Here is a 24,755-nt window from a genome sequence, read left to right as displayed (position 1 = left end):
GCGTCTGGGGGCTGCTTCTGAGAAACTCATGTAGTAAAGCACTTCAGTAAAGGTGGCTTACCTTGCTGATAGAATCCTGAAAAGAAGGAAGAGGAAAGGAAGAGACATAAAATGCCTCTCAAGACAAAAACATAATAACGAACTAAAATAACTAGGAATAAAAATTTTAAAACTCTTGTAAGCATTTACCATTGTCCTCACTGTTCTCGGTGAGCTGAGGAACGTAATGATCATCAAACAGCAAGAGTAGCAATAAGAACTTTCACTGAAAACATGGTGACAGCAGAAACAAAAGGACATCCTCTGTCACTCATCAACCCACGCTTCATTTTTTGTAGCCATCTACCATTATTATTTGGCGTGCAATTCACTAAGCAGCGAAACCATGGCTGTAGTTATTTACAGGTCACTGGAAGTCTGGCCTGTGCTGCAGCGGAGTTTTGGTTGTATTTCATAAAAGATACTTTTATTTATGTTTGACTAATGCAGGCCCAACTGGAGGCTGATTTTTCTTTTTTTGGCTTTTAGTATAAACACTCATGGCAGCTCTCTATTTTGGGTGCAGACTGAAAAACAGATTGTTTTGTAGCTGCAGAAGACTGCTGGGTAAAGCAGAGGACATTGTTATTGTGACTGAACTTTTCTCTCAAGAAAGCAGGAGGAGTTGCTTTATTTTTTAATTCTGTGGAGTTTTATGTACACCATTCGCTCCAAATATTTGATGTTTGCCACACTTGTTATGAGTTTCTCCAGAGAGATGCTGTCTTTTGGCAGCAAAAGATAAAGTTGACTGATATAAATGAGCCACAGTACCCCAACAGTAATTAACAGTGATGCAATACCCATGCGAAAAAGAGGACTTGAAGAATTAACTGTTGACTTTTCTTGACGATGCAGCTGCACTTTAAGAGAGAAAGCTCAACCCATCATAGAACTCCATTGTGTACATTAGAGAAAAAAGCTTGGCAAGATACATTAAAGATTTTTGCTAAAGAGATACAAATATTTTGCGAGGTCAAAGGGCATTGAGGCAGGCTGTACTTACTTCCAAAGAAAAGTAGGCAGTATGACAAAGAAACAGTAATATTTTTTTATCTTCATTTTCACACTTCATCATCTAAGAAAGACTGTCTTTTTCAACCTGCTGAACTGATTTAAGCCACTCCAACTCTAAGTTAACTTTTACTTAAAAGTCACTCTATGACATCCTAATCTAAGAAGTTATCTGTGCTTATGGTTTCAGCGCAGTTCTACAGAAGGCCAGTACTGCTATTTATAAACTGGATTTTACTATTCTACAAAGTTCTTATACAAATCTTATGGGTTGAAAGAAAAGGAATAATTTGGTAAGAAGACGAACAATTGAAGCAACTGCTTTATAGCACAATATGAAACTTGACACTGTTTTCTGCTGCCAGTATGATTCCCAAGTGAGATGGATAAATTGTGGTCAAGACCTGGACAGGTTAACTAGTGGTCATCAGTGCTGGTGGTACCTTTATATACAAAAAAAAAAAAAAAAAAAAAAAAAAAAAAAGGATACTATTGGACAGGGCATTTGAAATTTAATACCAGACATGAAACAAGACATCTGTTGGACTCTCATTTGTTTCGCTTTGAATGGGCTTTAATTGAAAGCTCAGTGAAAAATGCAGGTTACATTCTTAGTGTTATCAATAGTTTGTAACAGCAACAACATCAGAACAGTGATGCATCTAATATTTATACACTTTCTAATTTTAGATGTCTAAGAGCAATACATTATCAGATATATATATATACACACAATTTCAAGCAATTAAAAGTAAATAATAAACCCCTCCTCCCAAAACCCTGAAACAATATATTTCCTTACACTAATAATGTCTTTTTCACATATACTTGACAAAGAGTCTTTTTAAGTTACTTATCTTAAGAGTAATCTGTTAATGGAGATCCTGGACCAGCCCCATTAAAAGTTCAGTTTTAAGTTTATACAGCTTGCTAGCCACATAACCAGTGTGGCTTTACATTGTAAACAAATCCCAAATGTCTACAATGATTGGAATTACTTTTGTGTAAAGGAGACCTATGCATCTCATGATAGAATAAATTTAAACCAATACATTAAAAAAGGAGAGAGAAAGGGAGAAGTTAATTGACAAAAGTTTTGGGGGATCAATTATGTGATTATTTAAAAAACAAGTTAACTTAATGGTAAGATTCTTATTTTCTGTACAGAGAGGCTCTGGTTCATCTAGTTTTAGCTGCTCTAGAAATATGTCCTTTAAAAATAGGTTTGAATTGTGATATTCAAAAGCAGAGCTTCCAACTTTATAAGCTTGCCCTCTGGCAGTACAAGTACAAAGTTTAACAAACGTATCTCGGGTGATTGTTCCATCTCACCTTGTGAGGAAAGCTGTAGTAGCATTTGGAAACCTCAGCATATGTACAGATGAAGTAGGGTAAAGCTTACCTTCAACAGGGAGGAATCCCCTACCCACTGCAGCACTTTAAAAGGTACAAGAGTTTGTACCTAGAAAAGTTCAAGTGAAAATAAAACCAGAAGACGAGACAGACGTGAAAGGTAAGCATAGTTTATAGCAATCTTGAAACTCTGGCAATCTTGCTTACTTTTTAACAAAATTACAAATAAAAATCTTTTTAATTTATTGAATTGTGTCAGTCCAAATGGAAGACAAAGCTGAGCAGAATCCTACGGTTTAGTTAACTTGTGTCAAATGGGATGCGAAGACAGCTGCAGCTTTCTGACAGAGGTGATCGAAGATGGCTGATAAAGTTTGCAGTAGCTCATAATGTCCCATCTGGTTTATTCACTTGTTTGAACTGTCTAAAGGGCCAACTGCAGTTTAGTCATGTTCCTCTGGTGCATGTTGTGATGACGAACTAATTCATCAGACCTGGCAAATTTTTTTTGACAGCTGGGCCACCGGCAACTGAAAGGCTTTTCACCTGTTAACAAAACACCCTGTTATTAACCGGGTATACAGCTTGCCTGAGACACTGCTATTTGTTTTCTTTCTGCAGGGCTGTGAGGAGCTAGGCAGAGGCCCTGTCAGGAGGAACGGCATCCCGGGCTGTCCTGAGAGGGTGTGGGATGCCCTCAACTCCTGCTCACATCAGCACTCAGTGCTTTCCTACATATCTCTCAGCTGATCTTTACCAACAGCCTTTTCAGATGACGTAGAACATTTTGCAGTGGTTCATTCCTGAAGACAAGCCCTTACTGAGCACCGTGTCCCCGTGTCTGTGCTACTCTCAGCTCTCCAATGAACTAGTTTAAAAGTCGCTCTGGCATTCGCACAAGCTTCAGTCACACCTCGGACTGTGGTGGAGACATACTGTTAGTCACTGTGAAAACTGGGACTCTTTAGAGCTTGACCTCGAGTCAAGGAGAGTTTTTCCAGCTAGTTCAATGAGGTTTGGCTGAAGTTCTTTGAAACTGGTGAGTGTAAGTGAATATGGTAGAAGTAATAGAGTTCAGCATGAAGTCTGCTGGGCAGACTGAAAGTTTCCCAATACTGTCTAAATAAAATAGATTCACATCTATGGGAGATGTTAAAGGCTTAAAATAGTCAGTATTTTTCTAACATTTCCATGAGCATAATATTCACTAAAAATGACCCTAAGCAAAGCACATTCAATTTTAACAAGAAATGCAATCATCTTTTTACAGTTTAACCTGGTCTCTCGATTCTCTACAAAGTTTAAGTGGAATTTCAGGCCGTGTTTCTGATGCCGCAGGAATGCTGATGGAATGCTTTCATTAGCTCAAAGCAGAGCCGGGTGACTCATGTTTCTTTTAGAATTGCATTTTCTTTTTTTTCCCCAAAAAATAAATGCAATATTTTAATGTAGGTTCAGCTCTGGGGCCGAGCTCTTCAGTTCTGTCTACACACCTCGTACTCTCCAACTCAAGACACACTGGGGTGGTAGGAGCTCACCCAGATATCTTCTCTTCTTTGCCCCACACTTTGTGTGTTTCACAAGCATCCAGAAAGGCAAAAGGGGATCTGGGATTGGCATAAATGTGAGTTCTGTTTGCAAAATCCCATGCAATATATTTAAGGGGAGGAGTGTGCGTTTAAAATCTACTTTATCCACTTAACATACATGCTGGCAAAAGCATCAACCAACTCACGTGAGTGCATAAAACAGTATGGGACAAAACTGATCTGGTCAGAGCGACTGATAAACATCACAGATTGTATAAAATGGTCTTCTTTCATCTCAGCAGCGTTAGCAAAACCATCCTGTGAACTGATGTGAGTTATCCCTTACTGGCCAGTTTTTCACTGAACTACTACAGTAAAAGCAAGCACAGTTTTGCTGTTCCACAAGCAATTGTGATGGTCCTCTCGCAACAGGAGGCAGCAATCTCTATTAGTTCCATGCTGGGTGCAAATTACTTTGTACGGCTTCACTGTAGAGATATCAGAAATCACATTTCCATTGCTAAAAATGTAGATGGATGTATGGAGTTTTCCTTCGATTCATGTTTTTTGCTTTCTACAGCAAAGATTGCTGTTACAGTAAAATTGCTTGTGCAGACAGAAACCCCTGAATGTGTAGCTTAACAAATTTTTTGGATGGAATAAAATAGGGATTGGAATAAAATCCAACAAAATTAGGATGGAATTAGATGGAAGTCACCTGTGTTCTGCTTAATCAAGATGTAACATGGAGCAAGTTAACCTGAGCTAGGTGTTTTGTTGGAAAATTTACGTGGTACAAGGAAGAAAGAGGAATGAAGCTACAGGGCAAGATGGAGATGAAAAATCCCCACCCACCACTTATGCTCATTCCCTTCAGGAAATGTGTACTTCACAGTCAAAGGAGCATGACACATCCAAAACCGCCGACGGGGAGCACCATCACAGCAGCACGCAGCTGGGCTGCTGAGCTCACACAGAACCTGAGCCAGTGGCAGGCTGCAGGCCCACGCAAAGCTCTGGGCTATGGGGTTATCAGTGCTCAAGTGAGGCTGCTTCCAGCAACGAGTGCAGTGTGGGCTTGGATCACATGGAGCGAGGAAGAGCTAGAATGGGGAGATGACTTTCACTAGAAAAAAGAAAGCAAGTTCTTCACTGATGGAGGTAATTTGGGGTGAAAGATTACTGGAGTCATGAAAGTCTTGAGTTGGCAGATCAGTTAGCAATGAAATGTGATGGAGAATGTCGTTTATTCTGGCTTGCTACCATGTGACAACCACTTGCCTTTTTGTCTCTACCAGAACGTTACCTCTTGCTGATTGAGAAAGTATCTTTCTTCATGCAAATGCACACAGACCCAGGCCCTGCAACTCGTCATGAGACTATGGGGAGACCCCAGGAACCCAGCCATGCCCTTTACCATTTGCAGATTGCAAGGGCAGATATAGCCATTACTAGAAGCATTTATTTGGCCAGTGCCACAGAAAATGCCATTGCTCTCAGGTGAATAATTTCCTTTATTAAAACTTTTCTTTTATTTTTGAAAGTCTTAAATATGTGTTTTTATGATCCGGAAGAGAAAAAAGAATCCTTAGCAGTGAGAAAAAGATTTTCAGGGTCCTTGTCCATCTGTACAGAGACTGAATTTAAAAGGTTAACACCAGTAAGAAAACACTGTGACATCTAATAACATGTCAAAGTGCTCAGCAAACAATTACTTGGTAGAAATACTGCATACATAGTGAAAGGGAACAGAAAGTGTCAGTTCATAGGAATAATTCTAAAACTTAAAACTAAAATATAGAGGTTGCTGCAGTTGCTCCTTAATGATGTTTACATTTACGTGAGGGCAGAGTAGACCAAAATGGCCTCCAATTTTTTTCCCCTGCATTTATGTGAAATGCTATGGTTTCTACAAAAAGGTCCCTGAATATTTGAGTAAGCTTTTACTTTAGTGTCTGTCAGTGTGGGTTTGCAAAAGGCACTCCTGTTATCTGCTAGAGAGATTACAGTACAAGCAGCAACAGCAAGAGCTTTGCCGTGCTATCCTGCATTAGGCTCAACTGACACTTAGGAGAAGCATGAGTAGGCATGAATACTTTAGATTACAGACCTTTGGCTGAAGCTAGAATTAAAATTTCTATCTTGTAGGGTTTTTTGAGTAAAAAGGCAGTAGATCAACTTGACATTTGTGGGCTGAGACCATGATGTTCATTTCATAACAGCTGACAAAATATATTTTGCCAAGCTGAAATTTCTTTAAACATGAAGGAAAAAAAGTGTACTTTCCAAAAATCACCTAAACCCCTTTGTGAAAAGCGACTGTGACACTTGGGGGATGTAGTCACACTGAAAAAAGCACACTCTGAAATTATTCCTGTCGTTCTGAATATTTAACTCCCAGGTAAGAGACTTTCTAATCATGTAAATTACAACAACATTGATTTAAACTTAAAAAATAATGAAATATAAATGTGAAGAAAAGTTTACGCACTTGTTTTACCTGTATGAGTCCTGGTATGAGTCTTCAGGTGATCAGATCTGGAGAACTTTCTCTGACAGGTTTTACACTGGAAGGGCTTCACACCTGAACAGACCAAAACCAAAATCCATTCTTACATCCAAACACCTTTTGGAAGGGTGAATGAAATCAGCCATTTTTAAAAGCCTGGATTTTTTTGTACTAGTTACTATAACTGCTCCTCCCAGCTTCATGCCTGCCCATTACAGAAAGTCATTAATCAGCCTACCACCCCCTTGTAACCTCCTCTGCCAGAGTCTGGGTCTGAAGCATCCAAACAGCACCATCATCAACAAACACCCACTTACACTGCTGGACTAAGAAGCATCTACAAACATTGTTAGTTCTGATCCTGTGGCCTGGCAGTACCGATATCATGTATGAGCAAATATCATGTAAGAAGATTAGAGGTGCAGAGCGATATCTTTATACACTCCCAATAGGCTTAACTTACTTTATACTTCTACTACTTTACGCACTACGCTAAGTCTTGGGGACTGCTTAACACAGGGATATTCCAGCATGCAGTTGCTAGGAATGTATCATCCCAGTAGAGTACTTTTATAACCAGCTTTCTGAGACACTTCCTACATCTCACAGTAACACTCTTTAAGTGGGATAAGAACATCTTTAGCAAGAAAAGTAGTAGGCAGAAAACTACCACAGAACAGTGGGTGAACCAATTGTCAGGCCACTCCCTGAGATACAGGAGACCCAAATGCAATTTCTTGCTGTGACTTCAGAGGAGTACCCTGAAGCCCCTTCGCATGTCCATGCAGAGTACCCTCATGGTTCTACTCACAGCTAGGAGCTGGAGTCACCACCACCTCCTCTGCTGTGACTGTGAGGAGGGCACCTGTCTCCCCCGTCAGTCTAATCTAGACCTTCAAGAACTCCTGAAATGCTGAAATGGGCTGTCTTGACATTTCCAGAAAATGGTGTATGTACAAAAAACAACATGCTGAATTTGGACTGAACTTACAAGTCATTTTGGCTGTCTCGGAACATAGAACTCAGTAAATCACTCACTGAGACAGATCCACAAGTCTAGGGAGGACCCAGACCCGTTCACAACTGCTGCTGCCCTCCCCGCTGAATGTGAGCTGCTATACACTTCCCGGGCTATTTTTGCAATCCAACCAGCCAGATCTTTGACACTTCACTCCTTGCTGCTCCTAGAATCCTTTAGTTGGCACAATTCAAGAAAGGCTCAAATCTAAGCTGAAGTGGTTTGCTGAACTAGGATCTTAAGCATTATAGCTGGTGTGGCTTTTCCTTCTCTACTTCTGCTCTCCACAGATAAGTGCACAGTAATTCCACCAGCCTTTCAGGTTATGCACATGCAGCATTCACCTATTAGCACTGCCACATGAACATCAGAATACCAACGGTAGCATCTATCGGGTTACTTATTGGCAACTTTTTCTTGCAGAACTGTTTGGTTCTAAAAAATAATATATTACCTATATTGGGGATACAGTACAGAGCAAAGAGTTTCATTGAGAAAGCTGTTTTGAAAAGATGGTGGCAGGGTGAAAGGGTCACCTATACAACCATAGTAGAGCTGAAATGCCAATAACAAAGCCCAGCTGCAATCCTCTCCTAAAGCTAACTTTAAGAATTTGGCACTATGGGTATCACATATGAGCAGACACAACATAAGAAAAATAGAAGTTTAGAAGTAAACTTTTTGGATTGCAATTTACATATAAAGATGAACTCTAATGAGTAGAGATGTGTTGTCAACAAACCTGTGTGTCGTCTTTGGTGCCGTTTGAGTTGGTCTGAACGAGAAAATCTTCGTTCACAGTCCTTAAAATCACACTGATAAGGTTTTTCACCTGTAAAGGACAGTTTATCAGAAAATGTGGCTAAATGAGGGGACACAACCAGAATCAGAAGATGAAACGTGTTATACTAAAGGACTTAGACTTCTGACTAAAGTGCTACACCGGGACTCATTTTCTATAAAACCATACAACTGTGTTGGAATCAGTGGGGAAAGGCTGGCATAATTCTACTGCATTGGCACCGATACTGAATCTGCTCATTCTAAAAAAATACTTCATTAGGTTAAAGCTACAAAAAAAAAAAAAATCAGGTTGCATCTTCCCCAAAACACAAGTTATGTTTCTTCCACAAAGCACCATTAAACAGCATTTCTCATGTAGCTGCACATCTCCCGCAGGCAAGCCCGTGAATTATTGCAAAGCCTCGTGTAAATATAGACTCTTCCTCCACCTTCCATACGGTTCAGCAGAGATCTTCAGAGTGGGTTTTCTCTGGGTTGGAAAGCAAGATTCTGACTTTTTGAAAAAATGAAATCCTCACAAGCCAGTGTCTCAAATGAACATGGTTTTCAACACAAAGGACTTCACCAACCACATAAACATGCAAAAGGAAATGCAGTAATTGAGGGAGGAGCTTGAGGAAAGAGGGAAGCACTGCTGACACGTAGCATACCACAGAGATGGTGAAATTTGGTCAGCACAAAAAAAATAATCCTTCTGCTGTTACAGGAGGAGCTGTATGATCTTTCAGATAGGATTTGCATCTAGTCTAAGGCCCCTTTGCATGATACTGGAACCCTGCAAGAGCCTCAGATATAATGACATTCATACCTACATAAAGTCTGTTTACAGTGCCATAGCCCCGCCCAGAGGCCTCAGCACAAGAAGTAATGAAACATCTCTCGCTGCAAAGCCTGGGTTTTATCTACAAGGTACACACCAGACCAGCTGGGACCTGCTTTGTCTACGGTGGAAAGCTGAGATGTAAAACAAAAGTCCGGTAGAAAGGACCTAAAGAAAAACATCAGCTGAAATGGGCAGTGGGTTTTCTTTCTCTGGGTATATTTTTAAACATATCATTTTCATAAATTTTCATTGCAAGTGTCTTCATTTCTGATTTGATGATGATGAGGAAATATATTCTGGTTGCACTGGTATCTCAGAATACCTAAACTATTTTAGTTTAAAGCAAAAGCTTTCTGATCTAGGTAACTCTGCATAAGTAGGACATTAAGGACAGCATTCCAAATTCATACCAATGTGGCTAAAATCAGAATTTCACAAAAGCAACTAAATCTGCAAGAACAAGCCAACTTCCTGTGACAGTCACCCAAAGGAGTTTACTGATTCTCAAACCTAGGTGTGGACAATTTCCATGTCTGCTGTGCTTAATTTATTAGCATAAGGGATTAAAGTTGCCACAGGTGTTTGAAATAGTTCCGTACACTTTGACCGCAAGGACTCCCTGGGGGGTGCCTGCTTTTCAGAAACCACTTACTTCCAAGGAATTCAGCCCTTTGGCAGATTTAAGAGGGGGAATGTCAGCAGAGCAGAATGCAGTGACAGGATGATTGTCTGCTAATTGCAATATAAACGCAGAAGATGGTTAAGGAGGTATTTGAATAAAACAGTATAGAGGGTCTGATGGCATGCACATGAAAGTATTTCTTTAAATACTTTGAAATATAATCTTGATTAAATTAAGGACAAATTTAGCCAATGCATATATTAAGGGAATCAATACAAGATGCTTACACAGAGATATGATGACACTGCTTAGAAAACAAGAAGCAGAGACACAATATTTGGACAGAAATCCTAATTTCCCTTTCCTTCTCTACATCTTCCACGTAGGCCAGTGCCAAGGAAAATGCCTGCCAAAGCCAACTGTCACATACCTGTTAACTCCCAGAAGTTCTGTCAGAACAGGAGAACAGAAATGTCCCAGATTAGAAAAAGTCTATTAGTACCTCATTAAACCACTGTACCCAGAGGGGTCAGAGCAGTGTCTAGTTTCCTCAGGCCTATTAAAGCCTCTCCAGTAAAAGGCTGAAGTCTCTTAATGTATGAAAAATATCTCATAATGCTGTCACCTTCCCATGGGACCATGTACAATTCCAAAACAAAATAGGAGATGAAGATAAAGCTTCACCAGTCCTTCCACCTGTGACTCGGAGTCTTCCATGACTATTTACATTTCATTACTGAAAGAGGCACTTAAAAGAAAGGCTAAGCAGTGCATAAGGAAATAGTCAGGATGAGGGAGGATAAAGGAAATAGCAGTTCTTTAATATTTAGGAAAAATAAAGCTCAACAGTCACAGAACAAATATGAAACAGCCTTTGCATGTATTGCAATAAATGTTTCTAACAAAACAGACTTATTTGTTCAAAAATAGTTAAACTAGAGGAAGCAAGCACATTTTCTCTGGAGCAAATTCATTTGCCCAAATGCATGGGAAAATAGAAACTCCTACTGCTGCAGCAGTTGCACAAAATATTCATAATCGTTGCATTTAATTAAGAAGTGCTACAAGAACAAAAGCCTGCTGCTAGCAAGAAAACATGGGGAGAGGAGACTGATTTTGAAACCAGAGATTGCAAATCCGGAGGCTTGTCTATACTCCCCTCACCAGCTTAAACCCTTTTTCTTGGATACCCACCTAATCAAACGAGCACAACCCCATAACCACTTTACCTCACTAATATTTTTCTATTCAATATGTTTCTTTATTTGGTAGGGACCCTTTATAGGTAAGGGTTCCTGTCACCTTCACACCAGAGTTGAGGTGTGACGTGTCATGACTGTTTTGAAACTAGTCTTGTATTTTAAAGACATAAGTATTCTTACTTCACGCCATAGAAATGAAAGCCTAACAGCAGTCCATGCTGGGTGAGGCCAAAGGTCCCCGCTGCCCATCAGCCTGCCATCACCCTCACCAAAGGCTTGCAGGAGGGCAGAAGATAGCAGGGGTGCAGCAGGACTTTCCCTGGACGCTCCCTGGTATCCAGCAGTTCATGAGTTAGCAGCTTTCTGAGCCAAAGGTGGCTTTCTATTTCACACTCATTAATGGATTTTCTTTCCATTAATTTGTCCAGTTGTTTCTTGAACCCATGCAAGCTTTCAGCTTGCACGGTATTCTGCAGAATAGTATTCCATGGCTTAAGTATGAAGGTTGGTATTTCAAAGCAACATTAATGAAAGATTGCTATCCTAGAAGTTACCACAGCAGGCTCTTAAGAGGAGAGCCTGTGTGGTTCCCAGCTCAGGCCCAATCACACACACTTGACAATTTATCATCTCTGTATACAGAGAACTTTGCTTTGTCTTTCAAGGTGGTGTAATGACAAACTGCACTAATGACTAGAAGGCACTTAGCAGCATGGTGGCACATGCCATAGTAAAAGGGTATTTGCTTTCGTCAAAGCAAAGAAATCATTACTGGATGATAAGCATAAAATCATTACAGGACTGCACTGCTCAAACCTCCCAGAGCGTCAGAAATTCACCACCAAGAGCTGAGTCCCCCACCACCACACACAGGACAACCTTCCTGATTTACAGATCCTCATCCCTCATTGTACAGACCGATACCTGCAGCTGGCCATATTTAGGCTGAAGAATATCCCTGGCAAACAGGCAGAGGATATTTCCTCTGCAAAGATGCTCAGCTTTCTGCTAGGATAAATCCAGTTTTTCCAATGTGTGGCACTGAACCCAAAGGGGCTCTGGCAAGAATGCTTATGTTTCCACAATAAATGAAATTTATGGAGGTCTAGACATCAAATTGTTTCTGCAAAGAAGTCTCTGAAGTCTGCCACAGGATGACAACTCACATTAATTGCTGTACTCTTGAAAAGTTACAAGTATTTTTGCATTTCCTTTCAGAGGCCTATCTGCTGCAGCAAAATACACCAAGATAAGAAAAAGGTTTTTTGGCTGTACATGTTTCAATAAAGGCATTGCTAACAATGGATAAGCAGTCTTGGAGGGTACAAAACATCAACATATTTTCAACTAAGGCTATGTTGAAACATGGGTAAAAACTGATTACAGAATCCAATTTTGTGTTTCAGGGCACTGCTTGGTTTTGCAATGCTGCAACCAGTGAAGAATGCTAGAACTGATAAGCCAGTCTTCTGTACTTGTCTATCATAGAAAGAAAAAAGATAATCAAGAGCCAACATTGTTCCACAAAGATACTATCTGCTGGTTTAGTACTAGATATACGTAACAGCTTGTTTTCAAATCATGTGTTCAGAATTTTAAAATTCACCTACCACTACTCTAAGAAAGGTGGAAGAGCTTCAAGTCCATGAGTGAATCCAGAACCACCTTACAGGAGGACTAATAAAATTCTGTGCTGGCTGTAGAGACGTGTATCAAACACAACCACATCATCCTGCACTTGACCTGACAGCTGACAGCCTTCCTGACATTAGCCTGTCTTGTCAGGATCCTCCCCATCAAAACATTGAAGCAGAAGAAGAGGAGACACATCCCTTCCTTTAGTAAGAATATTAAGTGTTATATTTGCCAACTACTTTCTGTCTAATATGCTAATTCCACCAAGTCCAATTTCTGTACCTAGTAGAGAACTCTAGAACGAGATTTTGGAGCTCATTGGGTTAGGAACACAAAGATGATCAGCCAGCCTAAGAGACAGCAACATAGTTACCCACATAAACCAACAGCCCCACTCTAATCATACTGGCCCCTACCATATCAAACCAAGCAGGTGGAGAAAAGAAAGTGTGAACAGTAGCTACTGTAACTCTTAGCAAAAAGACACACACATTCTTCATAACCATGATTGATTTGCCCTTGAAGAAAACTGGTTTCCAAATTTTGCTTTTGACAATCAGATTTTTCACAAGCAGGAGACACAAACCAGGGTTAATGACATGAAGTTACAAGGGAAAATGGAAATGGATTTGCATCACAAAAGTCAGTTCAACTGCCCGGGACTCCTGAAGAGCTGGGATTGAAAAAGACCACTGTAGCCACCAAGTCCAGACTCTCCACCACAGCAAGCAGACACGAACTCAGAAGTGTTCACAGACTGTCCACTCCAGATGCTCCCATACAGTATAGTTCACCAAGCACTCCCCAAAACCAGGGGAGCAGACAACAGGAGGAGACAAGAAACAAAGGGCATCGTATTCTAAGCCTCTACAGCAGCTGGAAATTTGGCAAGTAAAATTTCCAGACAATAATCATAGGAAAAGGCTAGTACCCATCCAACAGGGTGAGGACAAAAACCTGCCAGCCTGCTAAAGGGGAGAACTCCCTTCTGATCCTAAAGTTGAATGCATCAGCCAGGCAAGTTACGCAAGCAGTTCTCACACCGGCAGTGCGCCATGCCTTACTTCCTCTCTTCAGCTGCAACTAACCTCGAAAGCTTACACGGTCTTATCAATGGCAATGTTTGTATCAGCAAAAACAAGCTTTGGGAGTCAGGTTGGCCTCTCGTGGAAAACAGCTTGCAAAGGCTTGAGAAATAAGTAAGTTTTGTTGTGGCAGAAAATCTGGGTCCACCACAGAAGAGATGTGTGTGGGGAAAAAAATATTTTTCTTCTAGCCTGTTCCACTATCACATAAACTGAAAGAGAAGGAAGGGGCATGCACGATCTCAAAGACAATGGGAGGAGTCTCTCTAAGGGTGCTAGACAGCCACAGTCCTATCCCCTAGGTCTTCTGGGGCTTTTGTAGCTCTGCATGCCTAGATTATATGTGGTATAATGCTGGAAATCTCCAGTTGAGGAAAAAATAAAGATGGAAACTGAAGTCCTTGTGATGCATCCAGAAATAATATTGCAAAAGCCAAACAACTAGATGGAATAAAATACAGGACCAGAACAAACCAATTATGACTGTTAAAATACAGAGTAAATCACTTTAGGAATGAAATAAATAGTGATTATAAGAAAAATGCAGAACTGTTTAGGCATACTCAACAAAAATACCACAGTTAATGGACCCCGAAGATCTCAGAAATTTTTTTCTGTTTCCAATTTATTAACAGAAAATAGAATAGCATTTCTGTACACCTTCAGCTCTAAAGACTAAATTCTGGTTCCAATCTAAATTAACTTGAATGTGTGATCTGAGCAACACTGAAGATGTCTGAATATTCTGTGACTTGCCCATTAAAAAATTAAAAACACTTTTTAATGTTCATTTCTCACCTATAAGTATTTTACACAATTAACTAATGTCACCACATGCTCTCCAAAGGGAAAAGTTTGCAACTCTTTTAAATGCAATGTTGGGCAATCTGCTATCACAGCAGTACTACTGACTGTTCCTGTTTCATCCCTTTGACCTTCTGTCATGTTATGGTTAACTAAGCATTCCTATTTACAGATTTTATCCACCGATTTCTAGGTTAGCACAGAAAGAACTGTCTAAATAAAAATAGGATAAGGCGATCAAAAGCAGTTCACAAGGAGCTTCTCTAAAGGTATATCATAATTATGCATTTCCAATGGTATAAATCTCCCAACAGGGAAAATAATTCTATTTACTCTTTGGTGAGATGCAGCAGGGCATTTGATTTCCACATTTTGAGATGTAACGTACATTGTCTGAGCTCAAAAAGAATCCAGATCCGAGCCTACAAATGACTGGCTTCGGGCTCAATTCTTCTCGGAAAGATTCCAGAGCAGGGAAGCTCATTTGCTAATCCCTGGCTCCTCCCCCATCTAGAAAAGGCTTACACAGGAGGACAAGAGGATGCTAAACATCTAGGCTCCTCTTGCAGAAGAAACTTCTTATTCGTGAACAACAGCAAAGATTTGGAGCAAGCTTTGATGCTCCCGAATGGGGAGGGAGGGGGCAGGAAAGTGAGAGGAGTCCCAGCCCTGAAGGGTGCACAGCAACAGGCAGGGGGAGGGAGGTGATCTACTCGCTGTCAGCGCTGCGCGGTGGTTTTCTTCACTAGAGTCAGAGAATCATCTGCATCCAAAAGAGGGATTTCCCAGATGACAGAGCACATACATACTCGTCTGACAGATTGTCACTGCCCCTGACCTGGCAGATCATTTCTTGCACCTTATGCTATTTTAAAGTCGCCCTACCCACTTTGCTGTCCAGTGCTGTAAGGTGATTTATACCAATCCATGCTGACACTTACCAGTGTGCTTTCTGCTGTGCATCTGTAAATGGGACAACTTAAAGTATCTCTTGTTACAGCCCGGGTACGCACACATGAAGGGACGTTTTTCATTTGTCTCACTTGTCGATCGGACAATAGCTGGAGCTACTCCTGGCACCCGCCGGACATCCTACAACGACAGAGACTTGCTAATGCAACATGTATGTTCTCAAGCTTTTACTTTACATACTCAAAGACAAACAATCAGACGCACTTCTCCCGGACAAAGAGATACTTAAATATATTATACTGCAAACAGACAATTTTATTTTATTCCACATTAACGAAGTACAACCTTAGTATACCTTCACCCGTTCTTTGCAGAATATTAAAATTATTTGAAGGTGAAATACAGTGAATTCTACTTACTAAATTCTCTCACCAATATTTATATGCAAGATTCAATAGCTCAGATTCTGACCTCGTGTATAATCACACAATCCTGGAAGAACAATCACTGGCATATGAAATAGCTGTAGGCTTATACCAGTATAAGAGATAGGAGCACAAGCCAGAGTAGCATTCTGCTCTTTTAAATATTCATATGAAGTTAAAGGTCAGGGAAGTGAATGTATTGGGTTAATATAAATGGGTAAAAAGACAAAACAAGACTGTCTAGGTGGAGCTGGTGAATAGTTCAGCCTTAATGCATTTTGGCCACTGTCACAATGTTCCATCAAAGATGATCATCTTCTTCTGGGATAATGAACTTCCTCAAACAACGTCAACTGCTTGCTTACATTCACTCAGCAAAAGCTGGCTCATGAGCCTATTTCTCAGAGCTTGCTACTGAATAATGACTTGTGAAACTATACAGAAAAGGAAAAGGAGAAAAGATGCTATCGAAAAACACTGATGCATGCTGACAACACAAAGCAACACAGAAGAGACAGATATTATGTAATGACTTTGCCATCAGTTTTAAGAAGATATATATTTCACAGTGGTATTTATTGATTATGTGACTACTTCAGAAAGGGAGGAAATTAACTCCCATGAATGGTAAGTTCCTTCTAGATATTCACTAATTACTTAGTTGTTAAGAAACCATCACTTATTATATTTTGTTTTAAGGAAATATGTTTGAATTAGCAAAGTTTCAGAAATCCGTAATAGCAAAATGTCATCTAACACTTTCTTATATATAGTTATCAGACATTGTAACCACAGAAGCTTCACACAGCCAAAGGGACTGGAGCTAGAAGTTGGAAACTGGATCATATATTTTGGACCATCTTGAAAAGCGGGTAAGGAATATTGCCTTGCAGATATACTTTAGAAGAAGAAATAAACAATTTTAAATTTTGAAAGAAATCTTACATTATAGTTCAATGGCTTCAGTGAAGACAGGCTACTTATGTAAAGCATTTCTTGAGAGCAGGGAAACCACAAATCGATTTATAAAATTATAATTTAGAAATACCAGTGAAGTAGTAAATGAACATTATAAACAGGCAACAGTTTTACTTCCCTACAAAGAATGCCCTACTATACTCACTTGTATGCCTCTAAAAACTCCGTGAGTGTGTATTCTGTACTGGGCCCCACAGCTGTATAACATGGGAGCGCTGTGGTTCTCATTTTCATATCCTGCTGTATGGCTGTAAATAAAGAGGGGAATAATGGAAAATGAAATATTTTTCAGTACTCAGCTCCATGTGAGAGGTTTCATTTCTTAAGTCGGTGATAACATATGCAGAGTTCACTTTTACAGCAAGGATATCCCAGTTCAAATGAAATTCTCCAAAGGAAGCCTGCTCTGCCTCTGTATGGATCCGCTCCCTGGGCACAGGGCACTGACTCCATACATACAGCTATTAGTATCCGTTAAGACAGTCCAGTTAAAAAAAAAACAAACAAACAAACACTCATGATTTGAACCCTGATGTATTTTCACAAAGATTTTAGGTAAGAGAAAAAAATCCACATAGCAGCATAACTGTGTCATGTGCACATGTACACATTATTTATCAGTTAAATGTGGGGCTGGCTATTGCTAATATCTTTTGGAATGAGCAAAATGCCTCAAGTTTCACATTAAGTGCAGAGGATTTTTGTCAGCACCTCATGACTCAGATATTACCAGATACTACCAAGAAAGTGATGACATTTATAAGAATAGCAGTCATGTACTCATAAACGGAGATTAAAAATCAGTGTCCAAACTATTTATTCCACATATCAGCTTGCAGGATGCACTACAAATTAACCCTTTACAAAAACAAAATTAAAAAATCAAAACCAGCCGATCCCTACTAGGTATAAATTTCAAAATTCTTCATGTAGCACCATCACAATAATTTTTAAAATTTGTAACCTTTGTTGTGTTTTGTGGCTGTCAGAACCATGTGTTTTATCTACCTGTATTGTTCAAAATCCTGCGTTCTCCTGTGCAGAACATTAGAAACATTGCTGTGTTTCCTGTTTTCAACCTTCTTAATGTCAAAATTATGTAAATAAATGTTAGGTTTTATTTCTAAATGAGTATGTTACATTAGTATGTACATTGCCACATGTACTAATATACATCGGCAACAGTAAGTGTTCATGTTTTACACTGCACTAGAAGTTAGAAAGCCCAGAACAAAGCCCAAGGGCACACAGCTAGGGACAGAGATGGATACATAGGATGTTATCCCACTCTTTGCCAAATGCTTGCAATAGCAATTTGAAGGGTTCCCGGAGGCCCAGACTCTCACTTCACTGGTTCTTCCTTTCTCTTCACTCAAAGTTCATGTGCAGAGTAGAATTACAAGGAAGTTTTAAACCTCTTAAGTGATTTGCAGAACAACCAGTGGAACTGGAATGCAGGAGATGTCTAAATGGTTTGTGAACCTCGCTCAACAGGAGGGGAGCAGTATCTGTGAGCAGCTCTCACCGCAGCCTGTGGGCTGCATTCCTCATTATTTGTCCCCAGAGTGGCTCGCAGGCTGCCACCTGGAAGATGTGTTCCTTTAGATCGATTCCTTTGCTGCTTAAAATGCTAGTTACAAATCCTGGCTCCACCTGGCTATTGAAATCCCAGGCTACACCGTTTAGGAAGTGTGCCCTGTTTAGTTTTAAGTGGCAAACAGGTGATCATAATGAGATAAGTTATAGGGTGGAGGCAAGAAAGGATCTCTCTGATCTGTAGCAATATTTGTAATAATAGATGAAGGAAGATACCGTTATCTGATTTAAAGGGATTAAAGTCTTCTCTAGATATGTATCATATCCACGTAAATAGGGCCCCCTCTCCTCTCAGGGCCCAGATGTGGCCTTTTGTTCCCTAATACAAGTGACAAATTACCATTTTCTTAAAGCAGCATCAAATATTCCTCTCTGTTTAAAGGCAACAAGTCCATAGATATTAAAAAAAGAAAAATGGTTGAAAGAATCCCAACCCATGGTGATACCCACGTTGATTACAAATTAAACAGTGCATTTTAAAACAGAAATTAAATGAGAACTACCATTTATAGGGAGGAAGTTCTGCAGTAGAAGCTGTTGCTGATCTGTAACATAGCAGCAAATCAAGGGTAAATATGAACTTCAGCATTAGTCACCCTAAGTAACCACATAACCTCTCACTCACACCTGTCCTACCAACCTCACACATGACAACAAGCAAGAGACACAAAGATAGATAAGAAGAATTCCCAGGACAGAAACTTTAGAAGGAGGAACAGGAATACACAGTAAAAGCTTATACCATAAAACACAGTCTAACTTTCCCTCCAGATCCACATGATTTCCATCATGTAGTGATAACCATTTTTGTGAAGATCAGTCAGTTCTGGAGTAGTTCCTCCCAGGAATAAGAAGCAGAACAAAGACCTTGTCCGTGCCCTAAGAAATGGCTTGGTGAATGGGAGGGACCCTCCAGATGATCCCCACCTCGGTTTTTATTGCACAGTTGGGAAGCTTTTTTCAACATTCAGCCTTTTTCATACTTCCTCCCATTATTTCTAGCTATATTTCATTAAAACTGTACATACAGCTGCAAAGCCTTGAAGATTAAAACCTGTTTTCTGAGCCTCTTGACCTATAATATACTAAGTAATGAATAGCCATCTCCCATAACCAGCTCCCTAGGAGAGGCTTTAACAACCAGGAACCCTAGTTCCCATTTCACATTGGGCACATTTCCATCAACACCGGCTGGTACTCGGTGTGGTCATATGGATGATGACAGCAAAATGGATCACGTGAGATTTTTTGGTTAAAATACTATTTATTCACTATGAAGCACTTTGGGATAATCTGACCTGCAGGGAGATAGAAATTAACAGGTGAATGTTCTCTCTGGTCAGTGGATAAACTGGAACACTGAAGGAGGAGTGTTCCACTACACCACTGCTCTCTTGAACTTCACCCTGCACTGATAGTAACCTCATTGTGAAATATGATTTTTTATCTTCCAGCCTCTTTATTCAATGCATCCGTGATGTGCGCCACAAAATGTATACAACAGTTTGCACAGTTGGCTTGTTTTGTACTGCTGCAATTTATATACTAAAAGAAAAATCCTGATAGAAGAACCTTTATAAATCTCCTAAATACATTACTGCAACTCAAACACCCACTTTATTGCATACAAGAGATAATGATTAGATGCAATGCCACATACATAAGCAGTACAAGTAACTGGTGAATTTGTACCTGCAGTACATTAGCTAAATGGAAATCTTTAGGAGATTCCTGGAATTTCATCTTTTCCAGTCAGGCATGCTATGTTTAACTAGGCAAAGAGACAATGCCTTATGCACTTAGGCCACTAAATCCATAAGTATAATAATGAAAAATAACCCTGATAGACTCTCAGGACTAGATAACAGCCTCGATCCCCACCGCAGCACTGCAATGTGTACACTGTACACCCCAGATATGCATTATAAATTAAAAAGAAGATGCATTAGAGATTACACTGCACCATCCAGATGAACAGTGATAATCCAGGGTAGGTAAACACTGATACTTCAGGAGAGACTGCCTTCTGGGAGCAGGACCCACATGTTCTCTCTCAGCAGGATGGGCTGCTCAGGCAACACCACAGCAGCCTGGAGAACTGCCAAGGGAGCCGCTCGCCGCCCTGCTGCAAGTGCACCCAGAGCGCAGCGGAGAGCAGAGGCAAAGCTCCTATGCTGTGCCTTCCCCTGCTCCAAAGGCTGAGCAGCCCCCTGGAGAAACTCAGCTAAAGCCAGGGGGATAATCAGAGGAGGCAAACAGTTGACCTAAGCAAAGAAGAGGGAAAAAAAAAAAAATCCCAGTAAGGGCCAGAGTTATAGTTAGGAGAGACAATAGACACTAGGAATCCTCCACGAGTCCTAAAAGGAATCAAAACTAAGCAGGGCCAGATGCAGCCAAACTGTCCTGCCAGGATCCAACAGAAATTTTTGTTCAAGCAAGGACTGAAGGATTTGGCCTCACAGTCTACTTCTGCCTTTACTTGTAAATATACAACTCCCTTTAACTTCAATGTGAACTGCACAAAGGCAGAACTGGACTGTAAATATTTAGAATTTGAGTTAGTTGGTGAAAAAAAGGACTCAGTATATTTTGTTCTCTGGTTCTAGGCAGCCAGAAACAGACCTCAAAACATAGCCATAAAATGTAACTCTAGATAACTGGGAAACAAAGACTGATACTTACACAACAGAAAACGCTAAGCAAGCGCTATGTGTTGTTGAGTATTTAGAAGCACTTGCATTTACCATTAGCCCAGCAAATCCTTAACACTCAGAGAGTAGCTCTTTTAAAATGATTAATCTCGAAGTTGTACAGATTGTACAAAGATTAATAAAAATGAAGGTTTTACAGATGAGAATGTGTGATGAAAACCAGAGCAGCTTTAGAGAGTTGTATCAATCTAAGTGGTTATAAAAAAAACTCATAAAAGATGACATTCTAATCTGAATATTCTAGAAAATAATCAAGCTGCAATTTCTCTCTCACACCATTTTTACTTTGTTAAACTGAAATTGTCTGTCTAATGTATAAAGCAGTTACAACTTAATCTGAAGAGTTAAGCTTTTTATTATTATTTCATAAACCAAAAAAGGGAAGCTTGGGGCATACTGAGGAGAGTTAGAAAATTTCAGATGAACTGTGAATACACATTGATTCATGAGATTCAGACTTGGAAGAATAAAAAAAGCCAGAAAGCAAGATTACATAAAACAGGCACCACATTAAGCCTCAATTTAATTGTGTTTCAATGCAGGAACAGGAATTTTAGGGTTTAGAAACAGAGCCAAAAATGAGGCAAAGTGAGGGTGTGGGCTAGTCCCGTTGATAACGGAACATAAAGGAAGAGAAGTAGAGTTAATTCCCTCTGCTAAAATATTTACCATCCTAGCACCCTGGGAAAAATATGTATGGAGACAGCAAAAAGATTCTGATTAGTTATATAGAAGATCACGTTTCTGCCTGGTTTTTGTCTAATACTATTACAGAGGGTGGAGTATAAAGCTGCGTTTTTATCTTCACTTTCCAAGGCAAAGGAATATTAAAAAATGTGATTTCACAGATTACAGCCCTTCTGCCATCTTCAATGAGAAAACCAGCTGGTTGGTGAAATGAAGGCACTGGATTTTCAGGGGACCTTTGTCTCTCTGACTTCCATCGTCTTTGTTTGGTTTGGGTATTTTTACGATTGACCTGAGTAGAATCAGGATTTCACCCAACGCTTCCCTTCAAAATGAGACCCTCAGCTATCAGTGGGAAAGGGAAAATTCAGTGTGAGAAAAACAACAGGTCATTGTCCATTTCCAGTTCAGCTTGATGGCAGAACTGAGCCCAAGTAGGAAGCTTTGCACCTCCAAATTTTACTAATAGTACTGCCAAAGCTAAACAGAAAAGCCTCTGCAATTCACTCCTAGACAAAATAAGTTTTCACTGTCTGGTTTTAGATGCAGTTTTAATGGTGTTCTACAGAGCTCATACCTAATTTTCCTTCCTCAGTGAGCCTGAGCAAACAGCAATAAATACAAATTTCCATGGAACATGGTGACTGTTTAACACCCAAGCAAAATCAAAAAGGATAAAAAGCAAATTTTGTCTGGTTATATACTCGATTTCAGATAACTGTTGGAAATATGGATCCAAAATTTTTACTCAAGTGGCTGAAGAAGCAACTATGCAATATTTCTGTTAAGTCTTCCTGTTGGGTACGTGGCTACACTTCCTGTCTACCATGCCATTTCGTTTCCTACTTGTGATAAGTTATTTCCATTTTATACAGAACTCATCAAAATATCAAGGCGAGTTTTATAGTCATTACGTCTACCTCTACAACCACACTATGAAGGGAAGCAGTATTTTCCATATTGGACAAATAAGAAAGCAACACCAAAATATTAAGGACAGAAACTGAAGGCAAAGGTGTCCACTGATGAGGGACAATAATTTTTAAATGTCTGGGACCTGGGATCTCAGGGTAATAGGCAAAGGACCCACTGACTTTCCTGCAACAGCATAAATCTGATCTTAGCTACTCCAACCAAAATACCACAAAATGAGAAACAAACCTTCAGCAGTCTGAAGAGATAAAATCTAATCCCACAGTGATGTTCACTGCTTTAACCATGAAGCTCTCCTTTCAGATCCTTGAAGCTGCCAGTATGTGTGACAGCTCTCGCAGACGAGTCAGCCCTCCCTCTTGTCTACCCAAAGTTCAGAAGGTGACAGAGAAGTCCCTGGACAAACAAGCAACACATAATCAAGGCCCTAGCTCACATGGCACTTCCTCACAGGAGTTATGAGCACAACTTGAGCTCAATCTTTGGCATTCAGAACCTAAGTGAAAACCCACAGCATAAATTTGTCACCTGGACTCTATATGGTAGCAGTTAGTGAGTTGTCGTCTTCTCCAGGGACAACTCCTTGCAGAGGGAACTCGGGTTGGGCCATCAGACCTCCTTTTGGTTTGCCAGCAAATAGAAACATCTGTAATTCATGGCTGCAGCCTTTTCTACCTGCTTCCCCATTTCCACCACTCTCCTCTTCCCCTGCCAGTCTATCGCGTTGTTGCACTCTGTCAGAAGACAACGCCTCTGTTCACCTTATGTGTCTCTCTCCACCACTGAGCCATGGCTGGCCAGGCACTCTATTCCATACCCTTTACTGCCCACCTCTGCTTGGCACTCAGGCCATGCCTCCTGCAGTTCCCTAACGCTTACACCCACTGAAACCACACAAAGACTAAAACCCACCAAGACAACGAAACTTCTTGCCCTTAGTTACAATATCTGATGTTAAAACATCCAGGGAGAAAAATACATTCAGAAAAAAAAAAAAAAAGTCCTCTAAGGCCTTAAAGCTATAGGCTGAAGCAGGCTCTGAGCAGATAAAATCATTAGATAGTTCAGAAGCCAGGCTCTTGCTTCTCATTGCACACAAACAGGACTGTTCATGAGCTTGCAGCTCAAAGGGAAGGATTTTCACAATGTCAGCTTTGGCCACCTGACGGTGTTCCTTGCCAAATTTCAAACTTTTAATCTGGAGTCAGGAGATTCTGGAGCTGATCAGGCAAATATTGTCAAGAATGTAAACGGCTAAAACCAGAATGCTCTCAGATAAAATGCTAGATACCTCAAACATAGAAGCTGTTAACTACCTGAAATGCACAGCGACAGCTTCATTTCAGTATATTAAACTTATGCTGAATACAAACCCAGATAGCAAGCTACTGAGCTGGTCTACTGTCAAGCATAAAGTGTATGGCCCTTAAGTTTTATATAATTGTAGAATTCTCTATTTGCAGAACTTACTAGTAATGGGTTTTTTTTCCTTCCTATCAACTGTAAAAATCTTATCAAAGCCAGGAAGGCATGCCAGGGAGAACTCAAGGCGAGGAGCTAAACAAGGACTGTCATCGTTGGACAGAATCTAGAAGCTCCATATTTCAACAGAAAGATTGATTCCAAAATTCTTAAATTACAACTACAAGATTGAGAAAAGCATCTGAAATACTAAACGCCTGGGAATCACTTATGAACAGTTCATATATTTTAAAGATGTAAATCTTGGGAAGAATACCTTATGTTCGTGGCAACTGAGATTGGAGGTACTGTGTATTGTAACTCTCAGCCAGAAAAGACAGATAACTCTTTTGGCTCATATTACCAGTGATGAGGCTATGTCTAGCACTGATTTTCCACAGATTCTACAATCTTGGCCTACCAAAACTTTCAGCTTTGTTTTACCATAGATCATTCATCTTGATTTCTTTTTTCCCCCCCTTTTCATGCATCCTAGGTCACATACTTTACACTGCTAACAGTCTGACTCCTGGACAACTAAGAAGCCATTTATTTTGTTCAGTACTCCTTTAATATTTCTATTGTGTCTTTTTTTTTTTTTTTTTTTTTTTTTTA

General features: G+C 40.0%; 1 protein-coding gene across 1 annotated transcript; it reads right to left on the bottom strand.

The window, feature by feature from the left end:
* Nucleotides 1-1,614: 1,614 nt before the first annotated feature.
* WT1 (Wilms tumor 1) lies at nt 1,615-18,303 on the bottom strand. The gene is made up of 6 exons (XM_026850681.1): nt 18,278-18,303; nt 16,898-17,000; nt 15,379-15,529; nt 8,205-8,294; nt 6,436-6,519; nt 1,615-2,952 (listed from the first exon to the last, which is right to left on the bottom strand). Exons 1-6 carry the CDS (start codon nt 18,301-18,303, stop codon nt 2,831-2,833), a joined length of 576 nt encoding a protein of 191 aa, XP_026706482.1. The 3' UTR covers nt 1,615-2,830.
* Nucleotides 18,304-24,755: the final 6,452 nt, after the last annotated feature.

Source organism: Athene cunicularia, assembly GCF_003259725.1.
Source record: "Athene cunicularia isolate RWA chromosome 5 unlocalized genomic scaffold, athCun1 chr5_part3, whole genome shotgun sequence".
Lineage (NCBI taxonomy): Eukaryota > Metazoa > Chordata > Aves > Strigiformes > Strigidae > Athene > Athene cunicularia.
The sequence above is the reverse complement of the archived record's forward strand: the minus strand, read 5'-3'. Positions and strand labels throughout refer to the sequence as shown.

Bases quoted from the DNA above. Each gene is read 5' to 3' on its own strand.
- WT1 (XM_026850681.1), bottom strand. From the start codon at position 18,303: ATGAGGAATGCAGCCCACAGGCTGCG. The intron at 17,001-18,277 runs GTGAGAGCTGCT...CTTTATTTACAG, and splicing joins AATGCAGCCCACAGGCTGCG to CCATACAGCAGGATATGAAA. The intron at 8,295-15,378 runs GTAAGTGTCAGC...TGTCCTTTACAG, and splicing joins GCACAGCAGAAAGCACACTG to GTGAAAAACCTTATCAGTGT.